At 35.4% G+C, this 12,417-nt stretch overlaps 1 protein-coding gene across 1 annotated transcript in view; it reads left to right on the top strand.

The window, feature by feature from the left end:
- Positions 1-486: 486 nt before the first annotated feature.
- The window catches only part of LOC149088149 (agrin-like), a 140,753-nt gene continuing 128,822 nt past the window's right edge, over positions 487-12,417 (top strand). The window contains exon 1 of the mRNA XM_089244946.1: positions 487-1,253. Within this exon, the coding sequence (XP_089101072.1) occupies positions 1,088-1,253 (166 nt within the window). The 5' untranslated portion in view covers positions 487-1,087. The remainder of the gene's footprint in view (positions 1,254-12,417) is intronic.

Genomic DNA, 12,417 nt, shown 5'->3' on the forward strand with positions numbered 1-12,417 from the left:
TCCGTATTTAATTCTTAAAACGTGGCTGTAATTGTCGGATTTTCCCACAGAAAATAAATGACTCCTCATGAACAGAGTCTAAAGTTTTCAGAAAGGAACTTTTCTTGGTAAAAGATGCCCTGGCAAAAATTTTTAAATTTATTTCACGTGCCACTGACGTCGAGTCACAAGAATATTATGTAGCAGACTTCATTACGGAGCATTTTAGGAGACTTGCTTTTTCGCTCTCTATCTCTTCTCCCCACTTTTCTTCTTGTGTTGTGTGCGCGTTACCTTTTCTACTCTCAAATCGTCTTTCTTGCTATTTTAAACCTTGGCATAAATGCACCGAAAAAGGAGGTAAAACGGAGGAGAAAAATCCACAAAATCGTTTCCTCATTTTCCATCGTTGAGAAAGATTTTTCCTACCACTGGTGGCGCTTGCTTCTTTCCCGGAGGAAAATGATTTCGGGTGGTGGTAAAGTAAAGTAGTAGTGGCCCTTTCGCTTCTCCAGCTGCCGTCAAGCAAAATCCCAACGACCATCTTCAACTTAAAACTAAAGATAGAAAAATTTTGTTCCTTCGGGGAAAAGAGGAAACTGCCAAATGTATATAGAAAATACATTCGAGGACGAAAATCTTTAGTTTAAAAAAAAAAAGTGCACAATTCATATTCAATATATAATTTGTGCACAAATGTCACATTCACATCTTCATAAGAAATATATTCCAAATTCAAGAATATCTGGAATTTCGAGATTATATTATTATAAAATTCATTAAAATTATTAAAATCACGTGGTAAAGTAATTGAGGTGTTTAGTCAACGGTCACCCAATTAGAACGAATGCCATTTAGAACGTCACTAAAATTGTTATTGCTTAATTTTTCCTCTTGAATTTCCGGGAAGTCGAAGCAACAGTTGAATGTGTGCTCGAGTACTGATGAACAAACTTTCTTGTTGTTGAATAAGTGCTGTTTCAAGGCATATTACAGGGGACTATGTAGAAGAGATACATGGATGGGGAAAAACTTGAACGTCTTCTAAGCTCATTAACATGTTAACTGCGAGTAGTAATATTCCCGCAGCGTCATTTAATCATTTCTAATGGAAGACGGATCGTGGTGTTCCGAGAAAGGTTGCGACGCTGAGGATGTACAAAGAGTACGGATTAAGTACGTGAGATGGAAAATCATACTGCCAACGACTTTTAGTATAGCGATAATTATTATCATCGTCCCGATTATTTATTGGATTTATCTGTACGGAAGAGGTGAGTTGAAATCATAACTTTTATACGTTTTGGTTTCGAAAGTTTTAAATTTTTATAATTGAGCTCTGAAGTTTACTAAATAATTGATTATATTTTAATTAAAGTTTAATTTGGTCACATTAGCATCGATATTGGTAACTACTATTAAAATTTTATTAAAATAACTGTTCAGTTTTCTTTTCCTGAACAGTATAAATCGATCAACATATCTGTGGTCAGATATGCGTACTAAGTCGAGGAGTTTGAAAAATGTGAACGTTTATCGTTACTTTGGAATGAAAAATAATCAAAATAAATATTAAACAAAAAACATGCTTTAAAAACTTAAATATAATACCGTCATATATTCTCTGCTTTACTATTAGTTATTCTGTATACATGTGTATAATGGATGAAATGTTTTTCCCGGTTTACGGGAAGTTCTATTCAAATAAATCAGATATCCGGATATAGTGAACCAAATTTGATGTTCGTTATAAGCTTTTCAACTCTGCATAACGACAGCATAAGCGAAAATATTGGTAGGTAAACAAAAAAAATTCTCAAATTTTAGACCAAAAAAATCGGAGAATTTTTGGTAACGCGTTCGGTATCAGGGCCACTTTGGAAAAATTAATAACCTTTTGTAAGTCGATTTGTCGTTGTACGGCCTACGCGACTACGACTTCTGGCATACGCGAACGGACAGTCACCAACGGAACTTTGGTTATTGAGTCCAGATGTCCTAAAATCTCTATAATATTAATTTAGACTTCGATTCCTAGACCCCGATTCATCATAATTATTTTGTTGATTTATACTCTAGCAGTCGGAAAAGTTATTCTCTCTCTGTTATACAAATTTAGATTTATACATATACTGATTTAATAAAATTCTAGATACTCCCATGTTCCGAGAATGCACCAATATCTCCTTGAGATGGAAAGCGAAGTGTGTCCGGTCCTTCATGTTCAATAATATGACTGTAAAGAAAGTGTGAAAAACAAAAATTAAATTAAAAGTGCTCTTCAACCTGTTAACAACTGTCGACTAGCGAAAGTAGTTGAATAGATTAACAGACCGGTGATAATCGCGAAAAAATTTGTAGACCGACAAATTATTCATGAGTTGGAGAAATTTGTAGACATTTGGAATATTCTGTAGACCCCCGGGGAAAAAAACTCTTAAATTAGGAAAAAATTGATGACCGGTAAAAAATAATTTGGGATCAGTAAAAAATAAATTGGAGGAAACATAGAAATACATAAATAAGATAAATTATTTATTTGGGAACACGAAAAAATCATAATGGGAGAAATAATTTAAGGACCGGCATAAAAATAAATAAATAGGGAAACTAATTTGAGATCCGGTAAAGAATAAATGCAGGAGATACTGTATATCTGCAGAAACCGGTGAAAAATATGAGAAGTATTTACAGTCCGACAAAAAATAAACAGAATAAATAATTTAAAGACCAGTAAAAGGGAATAAATAGAGGGAATATTTGCGATTTAGCAAATAATAAATAGTGGAGATATTTGCAGACCGACAAAAAATATATAGGGGAAACATTTACGGACAAGCAGAAAATAGGGGAAATATTTTCCTACCGCAAACTATAAATGGGAGAAATATTTGCGGAGCAAGAAGAAATAAATGAATAGAAGCAATAATTTCAGCACCAATTATAAACAGGAGAAATGATTTGGGGGAACGGAATAAAATACGGTAACCTGCTGACCGCAAAAAAATTAATTAATTATTAAAAATAAAATTAATAAATTAAACGCAGACCTGTGCTGATGAGCTTAGACAGAAATGAAAACCAGTATTGAAAACGTGTGATATTTAATTAATCTCAAATTACGTAGCGATTATATTTACTGGTGAATGTTTCACGAACCGGTAGGGAGTTTCCAAGGACCGGCACCAGTTCGCAGACAAGCGGTTGAAGAACACGCCATAAACGATCATATAATTACGATATAAGATTATCTGTCACTTATTTAATAAGTGACGCCGGGCTTAGATCATCTTGTCGCATATGAGTAACGCTGGTTTACCAACTGTTAATTACCGCATTTCCCCGCATTAATCGGCAAATCGAGAAACAGCGTCAGGGAACATCACGAATACCCGCATTTTGAGGCATGCCGGGAAATTCTTGACCGTGGAATCCATTCGTAAAATTCTTAACCTCCAATGTTTTTATTCCTCGTCCCTTTTTCTAATGAAATGTATTTTTTTCTTCCCTCGTGTAGAGATTCACCAAAAGTGCAAATCTCAGTCTTTCAGAAAACACGGCGAAAAATGATATTATTCTAGTTATTATTTTTTATATGCTTGTACGAGCAGGATTACTTGCACAAACTCGTTTTAGCGATTCAGTAACAATAGGTCATGTGATAAACGAGGTGGTCCTAAGTGCAATATTCACAGAGATATTCGAATAAGGCTGTGCTGGCACTTACAGGACACCCTGTATAATGGAAAAATAACTATACAGGGTACATAGGTAACAGGGTTCAAGGCATTCTAATGGCGAACCCATGGATCCCAGAGGCATACTTCCAATTATAAAAACATCCAAATAACATGTACTACTCAGATATTTCATTCATGTTGCACGGAGCTGTATAGTTATGAAAATAAAAATGTTAAATTTTAATACGGATACCCTGTGCTCAGGAACCCAATAATAAAGTTAATGTCCTGTCTCCCTGATGCCAACAAAAAAATTGCTTTCTTTGTGCAATGTTGGCTGAGATATTCGAATTCGAAAAACGGAGGAAAGTTAGGCAGCATAAGAAAACAGTATTATAAACCTTTTTCCACTCGAATAAGAATATATTGCTTTTAAAGACCTAGAATTTTTTTTTTTTTGCGTGAAGAGAGACAGGGCAAAAACTTTGTAACTGTGTTCTTGAGCGCACGATGTCCATACAAAAAGTTAACACTTTTATTTAATAACTATACAGCCCCTTGCGTCACCGGTTGCATATCTGAGTACTGTATATTATTTGGTTACTTTATCCAATTGGAAGTATGCCTCTATAGTCAACGGTTCACCAGTAAAATAAAATACGCCCTATTACCTATGCGCCCTGCATATTGTTCTGCCAAATATACTGCTAGCGAACAATATTATGCCGAATTATCGTGGGTGTAAACTTGCATTCAGTTCATAAACCCGTGCCCCCTCAATATTTTTCACCATCCCGATTATAGCTATAGAAATATTGGGTTTGAGCCCCTTCCTTGCCCTACAATATTTTTCATCCCTCCCAATATTTTCAGTAACTTCACGAGCCTTTGCATATTGTACTTGATATTATTTCTAATATGATAACGCACACACACGTCAGTTTCATATTATCTAAGAAAGTATTCTAGTGTTTCCATCTCCGCAAGTGAACACGAACAAAGAAGAAAAAAAAAATTTCGAGTGGGAACACCTTGTTTTCATCTACTGACACAAAGAATTCTCAAGGTTACTTTCTTATCTCAATTTTTTCAAATGGAAGAAAGGCGTTTGTACGTCTTCCATAGAACTTCCGACGTAATATTACGTTAGAAACATTATAAGGGTTAAACGTCATAACTTTAAGAATTGTGTATTGAGTGATTTCAACACTGTCGGTTCCATGCATTTTAAGATCCTTTAATTCATGCATTGCCTCAATCTCAGAGCACGCGAAAAAAAGAAAAAAAAATATATAGTTATCAAATTCTTGGGTGAAACAGGTTTTCTACAATAAACAGTATTTTTATATTCCGAGTCGATAATTTATTCACTAATTGACGTGAATTGATATCACTATCTTAAATGTATTTGGTGATCCTTATGGGGAATCCTCGTTTTTTCCGGCATGCTATGAATCGCAGACTCCACAATTCAAAAAAGCTAATAGCTCAGGTTCCCTCGAAACATATGGCATACCGACTGATGCGGAAGAATACATTGTCTATTCTACTCTAGATTTTATGAAGTTTACGCACCAGTTCCGAATAAATGAGAGTATACACAGTAGATAATATCAATCTATATAATTGTTTGATTAAACAGATTTCAAAAGGGATCCTTAAATACCAATTTATACTATCATAATACTATCGGACATCAATCCACTGAATTTCTGTTCAGGAAGAATATTGATGCTAACGCTAACTTTACGTGAAATTGACGTTTCATGATGAAGACCTGGAGCGCACTCATCAGTAAAGGGGGTATCTGCTTTATACTCACTCTCATGCGGCACTCACAACGAATTAGTACTTAGCGTATTTGTTTCAGACTGAAATGATGTTGAAAAGGACCGCCTGGTGGTAGAAATGAACGTGCGATGTGACTTTATTCATTAAAATATCTGTAATCTAATTGAAACACGCAGTTGGTTGAAAAAAATAATAATTTTCTTTTCAGTTATTCACCTCTCCGTTCGCATTAAAAATCGTAACGAATACTGATAATTCTTCAGATCGTTTGTCCATAGGACGGACTATCATTGCAACCGTTAACTTCAGAAATATACTTTCATTACAAAAAAGTTTTAAATGACAGCAGTTCGTTTTCCTTTTTTTAATTTCGTAATTTATTAAGCGGTCCTATAAACGTGATACAGTTGACGCTCTATTTTACGAACCTCCAATTTACGAACACTATTTTTTTACGAACTAGTCCTCTGTCCTAAACAGCATGCCATTGAGTTAATGTTAAAATCCGCTCAATTTTACGAACTTCATTTTTTTTAGGAATTTTGTTTTTGTAGTCGCCTTCTGGTTAGTTGTAATTAAAAGTAAATTAACTTCAACTCGCACATTCGACGTGTCTTAAGTCAATCACAGATACACCAACATACAGGTGTTTAGCGAACACGTGCCGGAGAGGAATTGTTGGCCGGAGTTGACCATGAATTAAAGATTCTTTGACAACGGGATTCACTCTTTGCGCATTATGATTGAATGACTGGTGGTTTTAGCGATTAGGTTATTGATAGGTCATTTATAAGTGGAGAGTCGATCGAACTCTATTTCAACCAACTGCTGTTCGTCTACTTTCCTCATCGCAATGTCTACAAAACGGAAAAAAAAAAGATTGTGTTTGAGATATTTTGGAAGAAATTAATGTGCGAACTGTCTCTTACACACACACACGAAGTCAAAAATTTTATAAAAGTACGGAATCAAAAAATTACATTGAATTTACAAAAATTATTGATCGCGGAAACTACCTTTTGCTGATCTTTGATTAGAATCAAAGATCTGCAAAAGCTGTTTTCCACGGCAAGTGGTCCCGACAGACCAGACACGACCCAGGCTCTGTCCCTCCCGGGATATAATCTGGGCTTGACCGGCAAGTGGTCCCAGCGGCGTTCCTCCATCCTGACAATATTTCACAGAAGCGAGATTTGAGTAAAATTTTATTCTACATCATTTCTATGGGCTCATGTTTACAAAATGTTGCGGTGAAGACTTACTGATTTTTACGGAAATCATCAATAAAGGTGAATTGACTAAGTAATTTTTTTTATTTCCCTCACTTTCTTTTTCATTGTCTCTAACATTTACGTACAAATTTCCGATTTTACGAACCGATTATCACAAGTCCTTACGTGTTCGTAAAAACGAGTATCGACTGTAGTAGGGATGGGTGTGTACTAAACATTTCAATTAGTAAAGCGTGGAACCAGCTTTGAAAATTCATTTGCCAAAGTTCGATATTTTCAAATGCAATATTCATCGGGATGTTGAAGAGAAAAAATGGCAATTGTCGGCAACTAATCGTTGTGTTTGTATTGGCTTGTGAGAATCTTCGTTTTTAGGGACTGCGCACAAATGAAATGACATCTTATGTAGGTTATTCTGTTTAGATTTTATTGTATGTATAAAAGATAAATGTTTTTCATACCTTACTACTTCAGATGATTTTCATCCCACGCGGACAGAATCCTAATAAAATAATCGTCTGACTTTTTGGGGACCAAGAAGTCAAATGAAAAAATCGGCAGATAGAATAAAATTGCATGGAACATTGCTGATTCAAATAACTGACAAGCGTGGACTCACAGGGGATGACGGTGATCGCTTCTCTTAAGAGCAGGATATTATGAGGAAAATTGGGTCTGTCCCGTAAAGTGCCCTGGCAATAATATCCTATAAATCGTCCTTCCCAACACTACCTTGGATCCGTATCTGACCACTGGTCAAAGAAGCGCAAATGAAAAGATAATTGCGTTGTTAAGTAACTTGACTAGAAAGGATTTATTATTAAATGCCAAAAGTAAACTATTTTACTTTTTTTTAGTGACTATTCAAATAAAAGAAAAAAATACCGTACAGAAGTTTCGTAATCTGAATCTACATTGCATTTTCACAGTTTGCGAACCACATCCTCAATCATTGGCGTCAAATGCTGAAAAAGGTGAAGCCAAATACCTCGATAAATATCGCATTAAAAATATAGATTTGTTTTTGCTTTGCAAATGGCTTTTCGAAGTATGATCTGAAATTGCACTAATTAGAAATTTTAGCACACGGGGGGACTGTATAAATAGTTAATTTATATATTTTTTCATGCATTTGACCTCTCCAATGGCTGCATACCTTTTTAAAATATTTAGTAATTGAAACTATATACTTCTTAAGTCAACGGTTGAAGATATAGTCTTATGGACAAACAATTCGAAACATCCCTATAAATACCTCCTAATTTCTACCGAGAAACCGAAACTAAACACTATTCCTAATTGTAAAAACCTATTTTCCCATCTGAATTGTTAACCAGATATTGTCAATACACGGTAAGCACTGAGAAAAAATTCAAGTATATTGTATTCTCTTGCTCCCCGGGCAACTCAAAAATCAGCTGCGAAACCCCGACAGGGGTCTCTGAAACCTAAAAGTTTGGTCGCACATAATAAATCCCATAATCTTATTGGAACAAATGGTAAAAATGTTATTATTTTAAAGTATGAATTTGTTTCCAAATTCAAATTAGATCATCCTGTGCCGCGACTTAAATTGCTCCAGAAACTAATTTCACATTCTCACTTAAACAAAAATACATAAATACTTCAAGCATGACTATTAATATGCATCATAATATTACTGTAATCCCTTCCGGATTTTTGTGAAGTACTTGGAAACATAATTCATACAAGAAAATAACTAATTCAGTTGGGAAAGGATCTACAATTACTTTATGACGTTAGCTTAGTAATTGAAATACATCGTGGGGTATGATCACTGTTGAATTTATCAGTAAATTTATAAACTCGGAAAAATATTACTGTATATTTTTTTCTTCTCTCTCTCTCCCTCCACAACGTGCAGTTATACCTGGAATGTTTGCTTAATCCTACCGAAAGTGGAGTGAGAGAAATAAAAATTTATCATTGATTTTTCTCTTGGGAAAAGTTGCGTGGAGTTTTGCTCTCCTTGGCTTCTTTTTCCTGCATATGACTACGCATTAATTCAACACCTATTTTTTCGCTTTCTTGTTATTAACACATCTCTCTCTCTCTATCTTTTACTCTTTCTTTTCTCTCCATGGGATTTGTTTCTTCAAGAAATCTCTCTCACTCCAGATCCACGTTTTTCTTTTCATCCCCTTTACTTTGCAAGATTTCTCTGCAGGCTTGTGACCGCTACTTTTATCAAAGAGAGAAGCAAAGATTACTGCATCTTAAATGAGAAAACATAGAGTTTTTCTCCCTTTTTTTTATCTTCTTCTTGGTACATACCAATATTTCCATCTGCTCTGAAATACGAGTGAAGCGAGAAAGAAACATGTATAAATGCGAGGAAAATTGCACATAACAATTTGTGAAGAGCGTGATTTTGCTTGTTCACGTCGAGATTGCAGTATGCAATATTCAAATACACACTTGCATGTACTATGTTATACTACGTTTTCGAGTGTACATTGAAGTAAATAGCAAAACACACATTTGACATAGAAAATTTTAAGCTTTTGACACTTATAGCGTGAAGTAAGAGCCATAAATTTCGTTCTGAAACGTTTACGATGCCTCACGAAAAGAAAATTAAATGTTGCATGGAGCATATTTTCTAATATTCCTAAGGATTTTCATAGAAGTTAGTTACGTTTCAACACGAATATTTATTTCTTATCACTTTACAACTCCAACCTAAATAGTATACTTTTTACCAGGGTCGAAATGCATCAAAAAGTACACTCTTATAGTATAACAAGTACACTCTTATAGTATAACAAGTACACTCTTATAGTATAACAAGTATAACAAGTACACTCTTATAGTATAACAAGTATAACAAGTACACTCTTATAGTATAACAAGTATAACAAGTACACTCTTATAGTATAACAAGTATAACAAGTACACTCTTATAGTATAACAAGTACACTCTTATAGTATAACAAGTACACTCTTATAGTATAACAAGTACACTCTTATAGTATAACAAGTACACTCTTATAGTATAACAAGTACACTCTTATAGTATAACAAGTACACTCTTATAGTATAACAAGTACACTGATATTTAAAATGAAAAATATCTGAAGAAGCCTTGTCATAACGCTTACGTTTTGTTTCTGCGGTCACGCTAACTAAATATTGACAGCAGACCGAAGCACCAGCAAGAGCTCGAACAAGCACAACTTTGACAACATAAGTACGTTAGGGTTACACCTATACGAATATTTTTAACAGCTGGTGAATGCGAAGATATACAGTTGTATTTAGGAAAGAGGGAAAATTCGAATTATCTACGTCCTCGCTCTTGCCGGGAGAGCACCCTGAGCCACACTACAGTACAAAGGCAACGAATATCTCAATCTTTCCTTGGAACTCGTATACTGAACGGGACCGTACATGGACGGTCGGACCTAATTCGGGACAAAATTCGCAATTGCTCACGTTGACACCAGATGAGAACTTATCCGCGGAAGGTGTCACTCTCCGCTATCGACACGGAAGTTTTAAACAGCTGGCCGATGCGAAGATATATTTAGGAAAGACCTCCAACTGGAAAGATCGATATACATGTTGCCTTTGTAGTCTAATGGTCTGGGGTGTCCTCCCGGCCAGAGAGAGAGGTCGTGGGTTCGATTTCCCGCAGGTCAGTTAAATTTTCGTATGGATAGCGAAGAGTGGCATCATCCACGTTCCTGCATGTACCGTTCGAAATTCAGCAGAGGAATGTGTACGAGGTACACATGCATCATACATATATTAGATCAGTCGACTCCACCTTTGACGCTGGAGGAAATGCTTCACGCCCCCCGTATCTCGGCTCATGGTCTCGGGAACTCTCATTTCAGTTGAATAGCAATGTTGCTTCATGTTAATTTACTTTTGTGCAAGAACTTTAAACAAAAAATACAAAAAATTAGAGTATCACGCGATAAAATTCTGTTGATGTCGGTAAAACATAATGGAAAATGTGCACAGTTATGTAGAGCGTTGAAGTTTCGAGTCACGGGATGAGGCGGCTACTACTTCATCGCACATGCACGTAAGAAATTCTCTCAAGATCTTCTGACGAATTGGTGCATGCCAGAAAGTGTCATGCATGTGTTGTGTTTCTTCCGTGAAGTTTGTTTCTGTGCAATGCATCCGAAGAGTTTTATAATGTGGTGCCATCTGTGTTCATATAATGGGAATCATCAACGCAGCAGGTTTTGCTTTATTTTATTCATTTATTTTCCCTGTTGCATTTCCGTGTGAACTCTAAATGTTCATCTCACTTCCATCACTATGGCGTCAGTGGGATTCGAACCTGGGTCCTCACGATGCGAGGCCATCAGAATTCTCACACAAAGACATAGCAGCGGGGAAGGGGGGGGGGGAATTGAACAACTGCAAAACAATTCTGAAGAAATTCTAGTTACGGCTCTGACTTTAGACATGGTGAAAATGCATTGAACTCAAAGATTTCATGTATCCAAACGAATAAGGCAATTCGCACGTGCCATCTATTGCCAATTTCAGAAGCATATCGGGGGTTCAGCCACAGGAATGAAGTAATGGCTGACGGGAAAGCTAAAGGTTTTCTATTTTTCTTTTTTCCAAAAAAAAGAATTAATTTAAAGTGCATTCATCACAGAGACAGGGTACGTGTTTCCTACTAATATGGCACGGGTACCTTTTCTTATCTTTTTCTCTTCGTTTGATTGATAATAGTAGCCAATCCCCCATCCCCGTGACTGCGAATCCTCAAAGCTCTATAGCGTTGTATTTTGCATCGTGTTACCGATGATAACATAGAATTTTACGGCGATGATACTCTTTCATTGCTTTTTAAAGTTCTTGCACAAAAGTAATTTAACGTGAAACAACATTGCTATTCAACTAAAGTGAGAGTTTGCGAGACTACACACTACTACTACGACTTTACCGTACATGCAACTCGTATACATTCCTCTGCTGAATTTAGAACGGTACATCCAGGAACGTGTTATATGTATATATATGCATAGTCGTAGCCATAACTTACTTATGTTGTCAGAGTTATGCTCGTTTAGTGTTCCTGCTGGTGCTTCCATATGCTATCCATATTTAGTTAGCGTGACCGCTGAAACAAAACGTATTTGTTTTTAAAAGAAAATGCTGTCAGATCAATATGATTAATTTTTCGAAAATTCCAAAATATGACCAATAACTCCAGGACGCCCAAAAATTAATGTGTCATGAAAAATATAACATGCTACTTGGCTATTGTTTTCTAATTTTTTTCCGTGGAATTCTCCGTTATTGTCTTTTTCTCATACTAAAAAGCCACATTTGTCAAAAATTAGGTATAACTTTTTTATTGCATACGAGAGACAGTTCGTATCCAGGGAAATACGGCAGCTACGAGACTTAAATTATATGGACAATTTGATCGCAGCGCTGGTCATAGTACTTTCCTATCAGAAATTTAATTTCAATTCGTATTCGAGTTTTAAGTACGATTCCATGATGAAATGGAAAGGAAAATAATAATAAAAAAATATTATGAGTTGGAGAAAAATCACGATCGAATAATTATGTAAAAAAGTTGAATAATTAAATTAGCATCGTTAACGTTAATGGTTCTAGGAAAATAAATTAGGAATAGCCTCCCATGAATTTCAAGACTTTGATAAAAAATTTAGATGCAATTTTTGAAAATAATACATTTCTTATAAATTCCGTATCTAAAAGATTTTGTTTTT

Source organism: Pholcus phalangioides, unplaced genomic scaffold, assembly GCF_987345545.1.
Source record: "Pholcus phalangioides strain wild (caught in Gottingen) unplaced genomic scaffold, Ppha-v1.0 ptg000003l_1, whole genome shotgun sequence".
Taxonomy (NCBI): Eukaryota; Metazoa; Arthropoda; class Arachnida; order Araneae; family Pholcidae; genus Pholcus; species Pholcus phalangioides.